We start from the raw sequence: 18612 nt of genomic DNA, 5'->3' as shown, positions 1-18612 counted from the left end.
AATGTTCGTGTATAGTGCTCCAATGTCAAGTGTGACGAGTATTTGTGTTTGTTCATTAAAATAAGTATCCTCAAGCATATTAATCATATGCATGGAATCGCATACATATTCCTGGGTGGCCTGCATACGAACTCGGCAATCAATGCATAGCCGATCACTAATGGCGGCTCCATCCGAAGGTGGCGCAAGGTCTCTTTCAGCAGTGGGGAGAGCCTTGGTTAGATCAGTATGCCTCGGCAGAGAACGCTCAATGTCAGCTTTTTGCACGTTGGAGTTTCCAAGGCAGCTCTCGCTCAGAGACGCTTTTAGTCTCAAGTGGAACTCTGGCCTCCTTTATGCCTTTCCACCTATACCACTTCTGTCCAGAGTTCTCAAGAAGATCAATAACGACCGGGCCCAAGTAATCTTGGTAGCTCCTTACTGGGCAGGGAGAATATGGTATGCAGAGCTACTGAGCATGGCCACCGATCCTCCACTCAGACTACCCCTTCGGGAGGATCTTCTGTTGCAGCAACAGGGCACAGTTCTCTACCTGAACCTGTCCAATCTCAGCCTTCATGCATGGAGATTGAGCGGTGGCAGTTGACGGCTTTTGACCTTCCACCGAAGCATGTTATGTAATCTTGGCAGCCAGGCGTCCCTCCACCAAAATGGTATACGCCTGTCGTTGCCATAAATTTGTGGCACGGTGTACCAACAAATCTGTTGACCCCTCTCTGCTCCACTTTCTGAGGTTCTTTTGTTCATTCTTTCTTTGGCCCAGGAGGGCCATGCTTTGGGCACTCTTAAGGGCTATTTATCGGCTATCTAAGCCTTTCTTGGGTTGTCCTATTAGCCTTCACTCTTTAAGTCTCCTATTGTTAGTAGATTCCTTAATAGCGTCACCCATTTGTTTCCTCCCACTCCGTTTATCATGCCTCAGTGGGACCTCAATTGTGTCCTTACTTAATGTGTGCTCCTTTTAAGCCGATGCACAATCGTCCCTTTCGGCTCCTTACTTTCAAAACAGTTTTTCTTGTTGCCATCACTTCTGCTCGCAGAGTGAGTGAGCTTCAGGCTCTATCTTCTAGGCCCCCATTTCTGTCTGTGCACCCTGACAAAGTGGTGTTACGCACTGTAGGAAAGTGCCACTGTTGGCATAGTTACCCCTCACCTTTTGCCTAGTCTTGATGCCAACTTTGAAAGTGTGCTGGAACCCTTCTTACCTGGCCCCAGCACCGGTGTTCTTTTCCTAAAGCTGTACCTGTGTTTCCACAATTGGCACATCCCTGGCACACAGTTAAGTCCCTTGTGAAAGGTACCCATGGTTCCAAGTGCCCTGTGGCCAGGGAGGGTCTCTAAGGGATGCAGCATGTATTATGCCACCTTAGGGGACCCCTCACTCAGCACATGCACTTTGCCTTATAGCTTGTGTATGCTGGTGAGGAGAAAAAGACCAAGTCGACATGGCACCCCTCTCAGGGTGCCATGCCCACAGACCACTGCCTGTGGCACAGGTAAGTCACCCCTCTAGCAGGCCTTACAGCCCTAAGGCACGGTGCACTAAACCACAGGTGAGGACTTAGCTGCATGAGCAATATACTCCTACAGTGTCTAAGTCCATTCTTAGACACTGTAAGTGCAGTGTAGCCATATTGAGTATGTGGTCTAGGGGTTTGTTATCACAAACTCTACAACTCCATAGTGGCTTCACTGAATACTGGGAAGTTTCATATCAAACTTCTCAGCATTATAAACCCACACTGATGCCAGTGTGGGATTTATAGAAAAAATGCACACAGAGGGTGCCTTAGAGATGCCCCCTGTATATTAGCCAAACTTAGCTAGTGTAGAACTGACCGGTCAGTCTGTGCTAGCCTGCCACTTTCAAATATGTTTCTGACCACATGGGGTGAGTGCCTTTGTGCACTCTGTAGCCAGAAACAAAGCTGTCCTGGGTGGAGGTGCTTCACACCTTCAAACCACCCCTCCCCCTCCCCCCACCTACAGGAACTGTAACACCTGGCAGTGAGCCTCAAGGGCTCAAGCCTGGTGTTAGTGCCTCAGGGCACTCCAGCTAGTGGAGATGCCCGTCCCCCAGACAAAGCCCCACTTGACCACAAGCCTGTCGGGAAAATTAGGCAATAACAGGAAGGAGTGACCACCCCTAAGGTGTCCAGAGCTAAGGTGACCACCTCCCTACAGAATCCTCCAGCTTGGTTTGGAGGACAGGGACCAATAGGGATAGGAATGTGCCCCCTTCCCCAAAGGGAGTGGGAACAAGGAAGACTTAGCCACCCTCAGGGACAGTAGCCATTAGCTACTGCCCTCTGACCCCTAACACACCCCTCATCTAGGATTTAAGGGCCTCCCTGAACCCTGCTCACCAGATTCCTGGCGACCTACAAGAAGAAGAAGTGCTAAGCTGAAACCCCCAGCAGAGAAGAAGGAAGAAAGCAACTGCTTTGGCCCCAGCCCTTCCGGCCTGTCTCAAGCTTCAAAGAACCTGCAAAAAGACCAGCAGCGAGTCCAGCAGGCCCAGCGACCTCTGCCAACTCCAGAGGACTGTTCTGCACCCAAAAGGACCACCTCACTCCGGATGCTTGAGTCTTGACCCCCGTGCACCCGACTCCCACAGCCCTTGTCCAGGTGGTCCACCCAGCAAGAGAGGGTCCCCAGGCGATTTCAAGCAAGTGCCCTCCCTGGGTTGACCTCTCCACCCCTCCACCACGACGCCTGCAGAGAGAATCCCGAGGACGATCATCACCCACCCGCCCATCCCCCTCGACACCCTTCCCCCTCCAAGAGTGAATCTTTGGATGAAGATATCTGACACCTAAAGGCACACTGCACCAGCAGCCCTCAGGCCTTGGAGAAACTGATTCCCTGTGCCTCAACATTCAGCAGGCGGCCCTCCTCCCTGTCTGACCAGTGGTGTGCCTGAGACACCCCCTGAACCTCACCTGCAGCCTCTGAGTGATCCCCCGGGGTCTCCTGTTAGATCAGCGTTGGAAACAAGAACTTCCTGTTTGCACCCTGCACCCGGTCTTCCCTGTGCCACTGAGGGTGTGTTTGGTGCCTAGTTGTTGCCCCTCCAGTGCTCTTTTAATCCCCCCTGGTCTGCCCTCCAAGTCACAGGTACTTGCCTGCTGGCTGACCGAATTCCGAGTACCCTCTGTCTCCATAGAAGCCCATGTTAACTTTACTCAACTTTGACCTCTGCACCCGGCTGGCCCCGTGTTGCTGGTGGTGGGTGTTTGTGGTTAGTCTGAACCCCAACCATTCGACTTCCCAAAACCCGGAGACTGAAACTGTAAGTGTTGCACTTACCTGTAATCCGACGTAACATTTCTTCTCCCCCAGAAACTGTTTGAAAATTGTACTGTGTCCATTCTTAAAATAGCTTTTTGCCAATAATTCAAAAACTGTATTACTTACCTATTTCAAACAAAGTACTGTTGATACCTGTGTGAAATATGAAACTTTTAAGATACCTACCTGCAACTTGAATCTTGTGGTAATAAGAATAAACTAAGAAAATATATTTTTGCAAGAGAAAAACCATTGGTCTGGAGTTGAGTCATTGAGTGTGTGCTTCTTCTATTTTCTGTGTGTACATCAAATGCTTTGCACTACCCTCTGATAAGCTTAACTGCTCGACCACCCTACTTAAAGAGAGCATTAGTATTATCTACTTCAGCCTATGTTAAGCCTCTGGGGAACCCCTGGACTCTGTGCATTCTATATCTCACTTTAATATAGTATATAAGGAGCCAGCTTCCTACACGCACCAAGGCTGCCTTCCTTCCCAAAGTCGTTACACCTTTTCATGTAGGTCAGTCCATCACTTTGCCTACTTTTTAAGCACCTCCACATCCTTCTCATGAGGAGGAGAGACTCCACTGCCTGGATCCAAAAAGAGCATTGGCGTTCTATCTCAATCGTACTAATGATTTCCAGGTGGACGATCAACTCTTTGTTGTATATGTAGATGCAAAGAAAGGAATGGCGGTGCAAAAAAGTACCATCTCTCGGTGGATACTTTGCATCAAAATGTGCTGCACTTTGGGAAAGAAGCAATCCCCTGAGGGCTTGCACGCTTATTCCACCAGCGCAGCTGCTGCCTCGACTGCATTAGCACATGGAGTTCCTGTCCTGGATATCTACCAGGCAGCTTCCTGGGCTTCCTTGCACACGTTTACTAATCATTACTGTCTGGACAGTCTGGTCCGTGGGGACGGCCACTTTGGTTGTTCGGTCCTTCAGGACCTTCTAGTATGATCTTGGTTCGCAGCCCACCTCCGACGATGGCATTGCTTGGGTATCTATTCTAAGGTGAGGAATCTGCAACTGGAAGTCTCTATCAGATGTACAAGTTACTTACATTCGGTAACGATATATCTGGTAGAGACATACTTTAGTTGCAGATTCGTTACCGACCCACCCATCCTTCCCACTTGCAAACTGATTTCTAGGGACAGGGGTTCCCCATTGCCATCCACCTACTGGCAAGAAATAACTGTGAATAATTCCTAATCCTCTCTGGCACCTGGGGATAGTCAAAATATGAGGGATCAGCAATTAGGTACAGTGTACACCAGAAAATGCATTGCTGAAGGTGAGTGACTTGTTTTTTCTGTGAACATGGCCTACAGAGCAGAACCTTAGTCTCATTCATTTGCTGAAGGTGAATTTTTTTTTATCATATTGCAGACTTGCTGTCTAATTCTGCTCTACAGTAGCTATTTTTAATTGATATTTAATGTGCTGAGGATCCCCGGCCAATGTGTAATTATTCACTGCAGATGAATCTGTGGAAAGATTTAAGGCTGGACAAATGTTACAAGTAAATAAGCCAATGATTTGTTGTAGATGATTGGTGATGATTCCTGGTTCCAGACCTGCCTGTAATGTTGTTGCTGCATTGCATTTGTTCTAGGACTCAGTCTGGGGGCTCAGTCATCCTGCAGTGCAGTCGGTCTTTCACTCTAACCAGAGTAACAACCAGCAGTCAAGTTATGACACTGTGCAGAGTGCTGGCAAGAAGAAAAAAAAGCAACGAATGGTGCGAGCTGACCCAAGCCTTCTTGGTGAGTATAAGGAGATGTGGAAAACACACATTCCCCTGCAAACACCAGCCAACTTGTAGAGATAGGTTAACTTTTATATCTCTCATTTGTTTAGGGTAATGCAAATTGTGTTGGGACTTCTCTTACAGGGAGCACAGTTAGCTAAGTAAATGCCAGGAGACATGCAGTCAACCATTTCTGTATACTCAATATTTTTATCTCCCAAAAGTCTTAGTTTTGGGTACTGATTTCACCTTTTGAATTAGTCTGCTGTCTGCCCAGAAAAGGTTCTCTATGCAGGGGGTGAGAATCTTCCCATTCTCTTAAGCAGAATTCCCTTTTTAATGCAAGAATATATATAATCTCCCAACGAACATAAGACTGTGCATATTGAAAACTGAGAACACTTTTCTCTGGTTTCAAGGCTTTCAGTATTTGCTAGGTAATAACCTCTGTAGGTATCAATATCCCCGAACTCGCCATCCAGGGATAACAAGAATGTATGCATAGTATCCAACAGAGGTTCTGTTCTTTATACTGTTCATGTTCCAGTGCCTCCTGTATTTTTGTGCTCAAACTGTACATTGGAGTTATCCCTTCTTGGCACTTGGCCCAGTAGGGGCAGTGAAGTTGATGTCAAGATAAGCTCTTGGAGATGTTTGGGCTCTTCATCTTAACCTACCTCTATTTAGATTGGCTGGCTGATCAAATTTACTGTTCCAAATCAAGCTGTAGAATTGCCAGTGAACCTTTTTTATGACAAAGACCGCTGTGTAAACAGAAGCAACCCCATACTTGTTCCTCCACAAGAGATGAGGGCTTGTGCTTTGTTGGACGCCACCGTCCTTAGGGCTTTTCCTCCCACAAAGAGGGTTTAAGGTATGTGGTACCATTGACCAGTTTTCCTTCAATCCTCTACAGCCAGCCTGACAGATAGTAAGTCTGCATGGTGTGATTGCTTGGTGTATCCTTTGGGTTCTCCATGCATAACTAAATAGAAGACTGTTTCAGATGTGTCAAATAGACTGACATATGAAATCGTTCAGCAGCAGCGTATTGGAAAATGCCTTCACTTCTTCTATGCAAATACAGCAGCAGCGGTGATCATGGTCAGGCATATTTTTAGCTTTAGCAACATTTTGTTTTCATATTATTCCGTTCATTTCAGTGACAGATCCACCTATCTTGGCATGGGCGGTCATGGTGGGGTCTGTAAGGGACAGGTCTGTCGATGACATGTGGAGTTGAGAGGGAAAGTTGGTGAATATCTGTTTTCTTGACCGCAGTGCATTGTCCAAGTATAGAAAGCCTTACTTCTAATGAAATGGACTCCGGTCAGATTCAGATTGTAACCGGCAAAACATTCTACTTGACAATGCTAAGACACTAGACTAGCCATCTTATTGACAGATTCTCTAGCAGCAATAATGTGAAGAGCTAACAAGTCTTCTCTGATGTAGTATGAAGGTAAGTTTATTCATATACAGAGGAGCAATCACAGGTACAGCTCTGGATGCTCTTCATCAACCATCATCTGATCTTACCTCAAATGGCCACTAACCTTCTACATATACATTCTACCCACAATATTTCACCCGCAGTAGCCTGCCCAAGTCCCAACCTAAACACAACACACCTTTCCCCTTAACACAACATAAAGATAAAATTGTTATAAAAGAACAACCAGAATAATATAATTAATATATCAAAAATAGGAAATGGGTTATCATGCATAAGAAATAAATATTTGACAAAATCTGACACTTTTGCAGGACCAAGTTTGACTCATGAACTTTTGCATAAGAATTCAATATTTGATATAATCTGAGATATTTGCTGGAAAATGTTTGACTCTTGAACTTTTCCTTACTACGTACTTTAAATTCAAATTAGCATGTAAGCTGTTCACGTTCTGAATTTGTAGATCATTTTTTTTTTTTTTTTAACTATTATCTTTCTCACTTGACGTCACAGTGTCTTCGCTACATTGTATAGCCAGGAAAATATCATTATGATTCACATCCTCCCCCCTTTCAGAAAATTGCATGCCATCTTTTATTCCTGCAGATACAGTACTTGGATACTGTACTCAAGTTCCAAATTCTTCCTCCTTGTACTTTTAATGCCATGTCTTACACTTTATTTACCCTAATAGGGATTCGACTGTTTAGGAAGTTATTTTCCTCTCACAACTGTTTTTCTGTTATGAACCCAATCACCTATAAATGTCTTACCACCAGATCGTATTGCTTTATTTTTACACGTTTCTCTTTATCATCTCCTAATAATTTTTTACATGTTCCCTGATTTTACTATAATCAATGCACACGTCAGAATCCAAGCAGTTATTTTTTAACCACTAAGGAGCCAACTTAGATCTTGGTTTCCTGCCACGCAGTAATTCAAATGGAGAGCACCCTGTAACAGAATTCGACATTGTCCTATAAGACAATAAAGTTGGCTGTAAAGCTTTCCTCGATGGTATTCCTCCTTAACATGATAACTGTATAGCCCCTGTAATCACACAGTTAAATCTTTAGGTTTGATCATTAGATTGGGGTTAGTAATTTGCAGTTTCTTTTATGTTTAACCCCCCACCCCACCTGTGCAAGTAGTTTTAGTAAACTTTACTGACAAACTAAGGCCCATTGTCTGAGGTCAATTATTCAGGTAGACACTCTCTACAGAAGACATCTTCTAAGAACTCAATTACAACTTCCGAAGTTACTTTTTCAGTCATCTTAAGCTCCGGCCATTTCGAGAAATTATCTATCTGATATAGACTTATATTTGTAGGTTCCTTAACTTAGTATTTCCCCAGGTGTCAGATTGTATTGGGCGATTTTTCTTCGAGCAGTACCCCTGCATTGTGGTCTCCGTGATGACATCATGGTCCTATATGGCGCGACCCCGGTGTGCTGACCTCAGTTCTTTACTTTTTGCACCAGTCTGTGCGCAGATCCAGAGAACAGTTACCCCAGTCATTTTTTGACTAACCGTGACACTTTTGTCAATTCATTTTTGAGGAGTTTTGGATGCGTCAATAGATGTCCCGAAAGACGGGATTCAAGCCCTGCGACTCCTGTCACCAAATGATGTCGGTGACAGATCCGCATTTCGTCTGCCTCTGGTGTCTGGGTCGCAACCATATAACCCAAAGTCGTGCTCCGAATGTTGGGCCAAGAACCCGAAAGCTTTAAGGGAGCGGTCCCTAAAGCTCACGGCGGCCCGGCACTCGATCCCGCTTCTCTCCTGGTCTCGTTCAAGAGGAAGGTCAGGAGACGGTCAGGAGATGGTTGTGGAGTCATCACCACTCTTCATCATCTAAGTCATCTGGACATTCGGGTCACAAGAAGTCGTCATCGAAGAAGGCCAAACATTGTTCGACTTCACCCCGTTGCTCGGACGACGTGACACAGGATGATCTAGGCCTCAGTTTTTGGAGCCTCCATGTGGGTCCGCTCCTTGCCTCCCCGACTTTCCAGGAGTTGGTGCCACCCCTGCCCAACTCAAGGAATTTTACGAGGCCATGCGCCTCATATTTGGACAGACCAAACCATCCTCTGTGCCTTCGGGCACCACCGGATCCACCGACACCAGTCGTGCCAACGTGACCCTCCCCTGCCTCAGGTCAGACGTCGACACTCCTGACATCAGTTGGGCCCACAATCGATGTTGATCCTATACTAATCCCCCGCGACCTGGAGCCGAAATGGCATCGCTGGACACAGATTCTGTTTTCCATGGGCTCTCCTGGGCCCAGGTCTGATCCTGACCCCTATTGGTATGGGTATTGATATGGTGATAGTGTGGAAGGATGGCTAGACCCTTTAGAATACCAGCTTGACCCTGACACGAGCCTTGTTCAGGATCTGGGTGATGCCAGCGGGTTAGACACCTCCCCTGGATGCTGGCATGCTTTCTCCCCCTACCGTAGCTACGGAGGAGGGAGCTTCATACTCTATGGTGGTCAGAATGTCTCCTGAGGTTTTGGATCTCGAGCTTTATTCTGTGAAGGTCCGGAATAATCTTCTGACTGAGGTGCTTTAGCCTGGGACCTCCAACCCAGAACCCCTCCTTCCCTTCAATGAGGCCCTCACGGACGTCCTTCTGTGTACCAGGTCCAAAACCATCACAGGGGCTTAACAGGACGGTTGCCCGCCAACATCGGCCTGCGCCGACTGACCCTATGCCTGAGAGCCTCGTTATCCAGACATTGTCATCCTCTGGCACATTCCCTACTGCTCCCCCGGACAGCGAATCAAAAAGACTGGACAACTTAGGGAAGAAGATGTTTTCTTTCGCCAGTCTAGCACTGCGGTCCGTGAACACCGCACGTCTTTTGGGCCGCTATTCCCATACTCTGTGGTCGTGCAAGTGCTGCCTTGGTTCCGGAGGAGGCCCAGACCGTTCTCTCCCAAGTCGTTATGAACTGGAGATGTAAGAAGGTAAACACTTTCTTGGCATGGTTACCCCCATTTTCTGCCTGTCGTCAGTGTGTTTAAATGTGTTCACTGGGATCATGCTAACCAGGATCCCAGTGATTATGCTCTCTCCCTTACAACTTGGTTACTTCTACCTTTCACACCCCACATTTGGCATACTGGCACCCCGTGTATGTCCCTAGTATATGGTACTGAGTTACCCGGGGCATTGGCGTACCAAGGGATACCCATGGGCTGAAGCATGTATTATGCCACCCATGGGGGAGCCCATGCAAAGTGTATCTGCAGGCCTGCCCTTGTAGGCACCAGGTCACTGTAAGTTACTCCTATGGTAGGCCGTCCAAGCCCAGAGGGCACGGTGCAAGTACCTGTGTGTGAGGGCACCCCTGCACTAGCAGAGGTACCCCCACGAACTCCAGTTCCATTTTCCTGGACTTCGTGAGTGTGGGGATGCCATTTTATGCGTGTACCTGACATAGGTCACTACCTATGTTCAGCTACATAATGGTAACTCCGAACCTAGGCATTTTTGGCATCAAATATGTCCGAATCATACCCCAGTACTGTTGCCAGTATTGGAAGTACGATTTTATGTACTCTGGGGGCTCATTTGGAGGACCACCAGCATTGCTCCTACCAGCCTTCTGGGGTTTTGCGGGCAGCCCAAGCTACTGCCAACCCTTAGACAGGTTTCTGCCCTCCTGCTGCTTGAACAGCTCAAGCCCAGGAAGGCAGAACACAGGATTTCATTTGGGAGATGGGGGGGGGTATCCTTCTCCCTTTGGAAATGTGTGTTTACATGGCTTTGGATGGGTGAGCCTCCCCAAGCCTCTGGTATGCTTTTATGGGCACATTTGGTGCCCTCCTTGCATAAACCCCCAATCCCTGCTCTGGCGTGAAACTGAACAATGGAATGGGGAGTGACCACACCCCTGTCTATGACTACCCCAGGGGTGTTGCCCAGAGCTCCTCCAGAGGGTACCTGGGTTGTGCCATTGTGAATCCAAGGTTGGCAGGGACCTCTGGGAGCATCTGAGTGGCCAGGTCAGGCAGGTGAAGTCAGACCTCCCTCCTGATAGGTGGTCACCTAGCTAGGTGACCAATCACCCTTTCAGGGCTATTTAGGGTCTTCCTCTTGGGTGGGTCCTCAGATTTGGCTTGCAAGATTCCAGCAAGACTTCTCTGCTTGTGCTGCCTGGGCTCCTCTGCGGATCATGGTTCCTCATCCAATGGGTCGCCTGTGGGGGCTGCCTCTTCTGTGGACTCTCTGCCTTGCTAAGGGTCCCCCTAGGTCTCCCCCCCATGATCCTCCGAACCTTGCTGGCCCCCTGCAGCTCCACTTTTGCTTCTCTGCGACGTTTCCCTTTGCCAAGGCTTATTGGTGGCTTTTCCACACCACTGACAGACTGCAATCGACCCTCAGGCATGGCACGTCTTCTGCATCCTCCAGGAACTCTTCCCTGACTCCATGGCTGCATTCCTGACAGTCTTCTTCCTACCGTCGACCAACTACTGCTTCCACAACTGGGTGGGTAGTAGCTCCTGCTCCCCCTGGACTCATCTTTGACTTCTGGACTTGGTCCCCTTCTTCCACAGGTCTTCCTCTTTAGGAATCCACAGCTGGTTTCTTGCAGTCTGGGTGTTGCATTTTCTTCATTTTCTTCCTTTTGGGTGATTTGGGGAAAATCTAATAACTTACTCCTTTCTTTCTGGTCGCTAGGAGGCACTGTAGTACTTACCTTTTGAAGCTTCCTAGTACCTCTAGCTCTCCTCCACACATTCCACTTACCTAGGTGGGGGTCCTGTTTTTGCATTCCATTTTTTAGTATATGGTTTGGGCTCCCCCTAGGGCCACTATTGCCTATTTGCATTTGCACTGTTTTGTATCACTTTCTGTGCCTGTTTTTGTTAACTAGTGTACATATTAGTGTATTTACTTACCTCCTATTGGAGGGTTGCCCATCTAGTGTTATGATACTGTTACTGTAAAAACGGCCTTTTATTTTCATAACACTGAGGGCTTTCGATCATGTGTGACAGTGCTGTGTGACTACAGTGGTATTTTATGAGCTTTGCATGGCTCCTAGATGAGCCTTGGCTGCTCATCAACAACTACCACTAGAGAGCCTGGCTTCTAGACACTGCCTACACTACACTAATAGGGAATACCTGGACCTCGGATAAGGTGCAAGTACCTCAGGTACCCACCATACAAGCTTCCTACAGGAGAGATGCGGCGAAGTTCATGATTAGTTTTGGACTGGATTTGACAGTCTCATTGAGCAGATCAGTTGCATTGACGGTGGCCTTGAGGTGCCACGCCTGACTGAAGACGTCTGGCTTTCAAGGGATGTCCAGCAAACCTTGATGGATATGCCCTTTGATGGCATCCGTCTCTTCGGAGACAAGGCGGACACAGCGATTGAGCGCTTTAAGGATTCCCGGGATACGGCTCGGTCCCTTGGCCTCGCAACTGCTTCTCGCCCCTCACAGACCACCTTTCGCTCCATTCGTGGCTACAGAAGGGGCACCCAATTGCGTTCCTTTCCACCTAGCCACCGACCACGCATGCTGTACAGCCCCTGCGCAGTCACAGACGCGGGACCCCACAAGCTCATAGATCAGTGAGCCAGCGAGCCGCCCAGTCCACCTCTGCCGCCAAACCTTCCTAGTCCATCGGAACATCCGGGACCAGATGACTGCAGTGTTGGAAGCTGGCTCTGTATATACTGTATCAAAATGAGATCTAGTGTGCACAGAGTCCAGGGGTACCCAGAGGCTTAACAGAGGCCAAAGTAGATAATACTAATGCTCTCTTTTGTGGTAGTATGGTTGAGCAGTTAGGCTTATCAGAGGGTAGTGCAAGCATTTGTTGTACACACACAGACAATAGAAGAAGCACACCCTCAATAACTTAACTCCAGTCCAATGTTTTTTTCTATTGCAAAAATATATTTTCTTAGTTTATTTTTAGAACCACATGATTCAAGTTGCTGGTAAGTACCTTAAAAGTTTTGTATTTCACACCAGTAGCAGCAGTACTTTGTTTGAAATAGGTAAGTAATACAGTTTTTGAATTATTGGCGAAAAGCTATTTTAAAAATGGACCCTGCAATTTTCAAACAGTTCCTGGGGAAGAAACCATTAGGTCATTTTACAGGTAAGTACAACACTTAAAGTTTCAGTCTCCGGGTTTTAGGAAGCCCACCGGTTGGGGTTCAAGTTAACCCCTAACACCTACCACCAGGAACACAGGCCGTCCGGTGCAGAGGTCAAAGTTGAGCAAATATAACGTGGGATCCTATGAAGGTAGGGGGTACTCGGAATCAGGCCTGCCTGCAGGTAAGTATCCGCGGCTCAGAGGGCAGACCGGGGGATAAGAAGAGCACTGAAGTAGCCATGGGTAGGCACCAAACACCTTCAGTGGCGTGGTTTTCAGTGCTGGTCTATGAGGACCCCAGGGGTTACTCAGAGGCTGCAGGTGAGGCCCAGTAAGTGTCCCGGGCACACAACTGGTGGGACAGGGAGGAGGGCCACCTACTGAACGTTGAGGCACCGGGAGTCAGTTTCTCCAGGGCCTGGGGGCTGCGGGTGCAGTGCACCTTTAGGCTTCGGATAGCTTCGTCCGGAGCTTCGCGGTCAGGGGGGTCCCTGGGATTCCCTATGCAGGCGTCATCTTGGAGGGGTGGAGAGGTCAACCCAGGGTGTGCACTTGCTCACAATCGCCTGGGGACCCTCTCTTGCTTTGTGGACCACCTGGACATGGGCCGTAGACATCGGGTGCACAGGGGTCAAGACTCACGCATCCAGAGTGAGGTGAGAGTCCTTGGTTGGAGGTTTCTTCAGACAGAGCCGCTGTCCTCGGGAGTTCTTGGTCCTTTTGGATGCAGGGCGGTCGTCTGGAGTTGGCAGAGGTCACTGGTCACGCTGGACGCATCACTGGCCTTTTTGCAAGTTCTTTGAAGCAGGAGATAGGCCAGTAGGGCCTGGGGCCAAAGCAGTTGTTGTCTTCCTTCTTCTCTGCTAGGGATTTCAGCTTAGCAGTCCTTCTTGTCGCACGGATTCTGGTGAGCTGGGTACAGGGAGGCCCTTAAATCCCAGATTTAGGGGTGTGTTAGGGGTCAGAGGGCAGTAGCCAATGGCTACTGTCCCTGAGGGTGGCTACAAGTTCCTTGTACCCACTCCCTTTGGGGAGGGGGGGCCCATTCCTATCACTATTAGTCCCTGTCCTCCAAACCAAGTTGGAGGATTCTGCAGGGAGAGGGTCACCTCAGCTTTGGACAACTTAGGGGTGATCCTGGCTGGGGTGGACATTCCTCCCTGTTTCCCCTAATTTTCCCGCCGGACTTGCTGCCAAAAGTGGGGCTTTGTTCAGGGAGGTGGGAATCTCCACTAGCTGGAGTGCCCTGGGGCGCTGTAACCCGAGGATTGAGCCTTTGAGGCTCACTGGTAGGTGTTACAGTTCCTGTAGCGGGGAGGTGTGAAGCACCTCTACCCAGGACAGGCGTTGTTTCTGGCCACAGAGTGCACAAAGGCACTCACCCCATGGGGTCAGAAACATGTCTGAAAGTGGCAGGCTGGCACAGACTGGTCAGTCCTACTCTAGCAGTTTGGCTAATATGCAGGGGGCATCTCTAAGATGCCCTCTGTGTGAATTTTTCAATAAATCGCACATTGGCATCATTGTGGTTTTATTGTGCAGAGAAGTTTGATACCAAACTTGCCGGTATTTAGTGAAGCCACCATGGAGCTGTGGAGTTCGTGATGACAAACTCCCAGATCATATACTCAATATGGTAACAATGCATTTACAGTGTCTAAGAACAGACTTAGACACTGTAGGGGCATATTGCTCATGCTTCTATGCCTTCACTTGTGGTATAGTGCACCCTGCCTTCGGGCTGTTAGGCCAGCATGAGGGGTGACTTATCTATGCCACAGGCAGTGGTTTGTGGGTATACCACCCTGAGGGGGTGCCATGTCGACTTGGTCTTTTTCTTCCCACCAGCACACACAAGCTGCAAAGCTGTGTGCATGTGTTGAGTGAGAGGTCCCCTAGGGTGGCATAATACATGCTGCAGCCCTTAGAGACCGTCCCTGGCCATAGGGCCCTTGTTACCATGGGTACCCTTTTAGAAGGGACTTAACTGTTGCCAGGGTTATGCCAATTGTAGAAACAAAAGTACAGTTTTAGGGAAAGAACACTGGTGTAGGGGCCTGGTTAGCAGGGTCCCAGCACACTTTTAAAGTTGGCATCAACACTAGGCAAACAGTGGGGGGTGACCATGCCAACAGTGGCATTTTCCTACAATGAGGTAGAACACATTTTGTAGAGGTATTTATATGTAAAACCAAGTTCCAGTATGTATATTTCTCATATCCATAAGTCCATGAATCATTCCCAATACGCTTGTTATTAAATAATCCTCCTTTACATGGTTTCTGTGAAGTTGCTTTGAAGTAGAATGTGAATATTGCTTTGAAATGTTAAAGTATATCCCCAATGTTGGAAATCTGTTTCAGAAAGTATGCAAACATTGAACTAACATTACAGCCAAATAGTATTTACTTTACTTCACCCATTCTCTGACCACCAGAGTTCTGCCAGTGCTGTACTTTGCTGTCAGTGTATATTTTCCAACCTCATATTCATGGTGCTTTGTTTTAATGCTAAAAATGTTTTCTCTGTCTTTTCAGGGTTTTCTGTTAATGCCTCATCTGAGCGGCTCAATATGGGGGAGATTGAGACACTGGAAGAATGTTGAGAAAATATGCTTGTCCAGCCCAGCCCAGCCCAGTCCTGTTAACCATGAACTTCTCAAATATATGGCTCCAACTATTTTTTACTCCACTTCTGAATGTCTATACATTTAGCACCTTCACAAAGAACTCCTTGGTGCTTTCTCTTATCTGCTTTGGTGTCAAGACAACTGTATGCATTTTTCAAACAGACTCAACTGGGCAGTAATTACCACTGAGGCAGCAGTTTTGCACAAGAATGTACCTATGGCACCAACTATCTTGGAACTGCTATCTCTTGGCTTGTCCTGGCCAACAGCAACATTCACGTAGTGAAAGAGAAAATGGGTAACAGTCATTCATCACAATACCACATGGACCCTTAAAGGCAAAACTTGCTGGGTGACTGGGAGACTTGCTTTCCTCGATTCAAGAGCTCCATTTGAAAGGCTGTGTTGATGGAAGACCGGGGTTAGGGTAAATGTTATTGGGACTTGGCAGGTGTATTGAGGAGTGCAGATCTTGCCACCAGATTGTTCCCTTCAATAAGTAAAGTCCTTTTCCAGAGTTGTCCTGCTCCAGCCTCCTTGCAGAGACTGCAATAGTTTTCAAACAGCAGGGGAAGGATATCCCCTCAGTGCTGTTGCTCTCTTTCCCTCACCATTAGTCTCGTTGAAGAGGCTGCTATTTTCAAATTTTAATTTTATTTAGGTCGAACACAAGATCTGTACGCTACCATTCTTATGGCCTACACTCCCTTTCACTCTTTATGCAGGTATCCTCCAATTCTATTCCTTGCTTTAAAGAAAGGGAGCTTTCCCATTAGCTGGTCATTGAGTGAGCTGGAGACTTTGCTTCTCACTGTTGAGATGCCCTTACTCTTTCAAATGCTTTACTTGTACAAATTGAAGATGTATATAGAAATCCATCAAACTAAATTATCGCCTACTTCCCCCCCAAAACAACTTGATAAATGCACTTAATCCGTTCAGACAATCTCCTGCATCACATACATTCTTATGCCCTTGCCCATACCGTGCATGCATTCCATCTTAATTAAACATTAAACACGTCTGCCCATACCTTTCAGTCCTCTAACACTTCTCAAGCACTCGTCTGTTTACTCTTTTCTTTCTTATGTTGTGCGCTCAGCTTATTCTTCCCTCAACACTCCCCACATTCTTCCCTTCCTCTGTACTCCCCTCTCAATCACATCAGTCCCTCTCTTCATACAATTCTCTTTTTCTCTTTATTCATGATGTCTGCTTTTTCTTCACTCCCCCGTTGTGAACATTGACCCATCATCTGTGCACTGTGCCTCTGATTTGCAATTTTTTGTCAGTTCTCCTCCTCTCTTTAGTCAACAACTGCCTACTGCTCTTCAACCACTCATTTTCTCTGTATTCCCTACTTCTTTCTGTCATATTGCCTCTTTACCTTACATTTTTTCCTATTTTTTCATCCTTGATACACACCCCCTCTTGATCCACTTAGTTCCCATTTACAATTACAGCTCCCATGTTTTCACTTATCTGCTGTCATCCTTTTTCCATTAAACAGTCATGGTTGAACCTGATTTTCCACTTACTTTCACTTGTTTCCACTTTTCCTTAACTAACTCTCCCACGTAAAGCTAGCATTTCTTTGAGTATCCCTTTTGGCGCCATCTCTGTCTCATCAAATCAGAAAAATGAGGGAATCGCAGAGTGTTACACACAACTGTGTGCTAAATCTATTTTATTACATATGTATATTTTTAGGGGGCATTAGGGTGGGTCAGCCCTTCCTTTCCCCCCCGACATGTACAGAAACTGTACAGAGTGCAAACATGTATATAGTTTTTTTGACTCATTTGCAAGGGGAAAACGGTGGAACAATGGCTTTCTCCATGCAGCTCCTGTGAATTCCATGGGAAGGGTGAAGGGGCGAAAGAGAATTGTTCTAATGTTTACAAAATGTACAACACCTCACAATCTTTGCCAGTTTGGAAAACAATATCAGCCCTGGAATAAATACTGATTGTATTAAATCTGAGTGCCTCCATTTTGCTTAGTTTGTATATTGCAAAAAACAGTTATGTATTGCTATACAGTCCCTTCTGGTTGTTTGGGGGCCCAGTATGTTACGCAACATTATGTGGAAGAGAAGACTTGCTGTTCTGTACCTATATTGCCTAGACCCAAGGACGCAGGATCCTAAGCAGAGGTTTCCTGTTTTTTTTCTGGCCAGAAGTGTCGCCATGACAGCCTGATTGATGAGATACCCTCCCGATGGACAAGGCTGACTTTTGCGATTGTACAGAAGAAAACTAATGCCTAAGCTACGCCACATCAGTGATCCTTCCACTTGGGTGGCTTTGCTCTCTTAGTCGCTTTGTTTTTTTCCATGATTAGTGAAGGTAAGCATATTGGCAGGCCCAGATCCTTAAGTGCAAGTTCTTTTCATATATTAATCGGAGAGCTCTATCATTTGTTGCATTGGTCACAACTTAATTGGCTCCTTTTCATTCTACAAATGACGCTTTCCTGGACTATACCAACTGTGATGGTGCAGAGTTTGATCCCCACTAGCATTCCCTGCAGTTTCAGATTGATACTTCAAACTGCAGATTCCTCACCTTGGGAATATTCCCTAGGTGTCATCCTAGATCTGCAAGTAGTCTAAAGGAATACTCATGCGTGCAGGTATGTGATGCAGTGGGGCTCCACACAAACCTTGTTCCCTTCTGGAAATGAAGAACCGAGCCGCATAAGAGCCCACCAATGTGCCCTGATAGCTGATAGAGGCTTCTAGTTGCAGATTCCTTACCTTATAATTTCTTCGGGCGTCAGACTGGATCTGGAGATTTGTCTTCAAGCAGTACCCCTGCGTGCCGTTAGGTGGCGTCAGTTGACTCAGTTGGCGTCATGGTCGCCGTGATGACGTGATTGTATATAGGCACCACCCTGGCGCACTGATATCATTTGTCTTTCTGCGCCAGCCTACGCGCAGATCTGGAGAAGAGCTACCCCAGTCATTTTTTTAATAACTGACATTTTGTTGAATTCGTTTTTCACGAGTTTTGGTTTGCGTCAAGGAATGTCCTGTAAAACCAAAAGCCCTGTGACTCCTGTCACTGCATTATGTTGGTAATGGATCCGCACCTCATGTGCCTCTGGTGTTTGCAGCTCTACCACGACCCGAAGTCATGCTCTGAGTGTCGGGCCATGAACCCGAAAGCTTTGAGGGAGCAGTCCCTGAAGCTCATGGCAGCCTGACACTGGATTACCTGTTGTTCACGGTCCAGTTCGAGAGGAAGGTCAGGAGACCAGTCACAGAGTCACCACCATTCATCTTAGAGTTCTATAAGGCCTTGCTCCTCATTTTTGGGCATCCCGACC

The 18612-nt window shown here is 47.1% G+C and overlaps 1 protein-coding gene across 3 annotated transcripts in view; it reads left to right on the top strand.

The window, feature by feature from the left end:
* Nucleotides 1-17261, top strand: part of GIGYF2 (GRB10 interacting GYF protein 2) — a 1376329-nt gene extending 1359068 nt beyond the window's left edge. For 2 of the 3 annotated variants that reach the window (XM_069213784.1, XM_069213783.1), the window contains 2 exons: nucleotides 4919-5069; nucleotides 15191-15392. In XM_069213784.1, coding sequence (XP_069069885.1) covers nucleotides 4919-5069; nucleotides 15191-15258 — 219 coding nt within the window. In that variant the 3' untranslated portion in view covers nucleotides 15259-15392. Of the gene's footprint in view, nucleotides 1-4918; nucleotides 5070-15190 lie in introns of all 3 variants that reach the window. The other variant, XM_069213782.1, reaches the window with a different exon arrangement.
* Nucleotides 17262-18612: the final 1351 nt, after the last annotated feature.

This window comes from Pleurodeles waltl, chromosome 11 (assembly GCF_031143425.1).
Source record: "Pleurodeles waltl isolate 20211129_DDA chromosome 11, aPleWal1.hap1.20221129, whole genome shotgun sequence".
NCBI lineage: Eukaryota > Metazoa > Chordata > Amphibia > Caudata > Salamandridae > Pleurodeles > Pleurodeles waltl.
The sequence above is the reverse complement of the archived record's forward strand: the minus strand, read 5'-3'. Positions and strand labels throughout refer to the sequence as shown.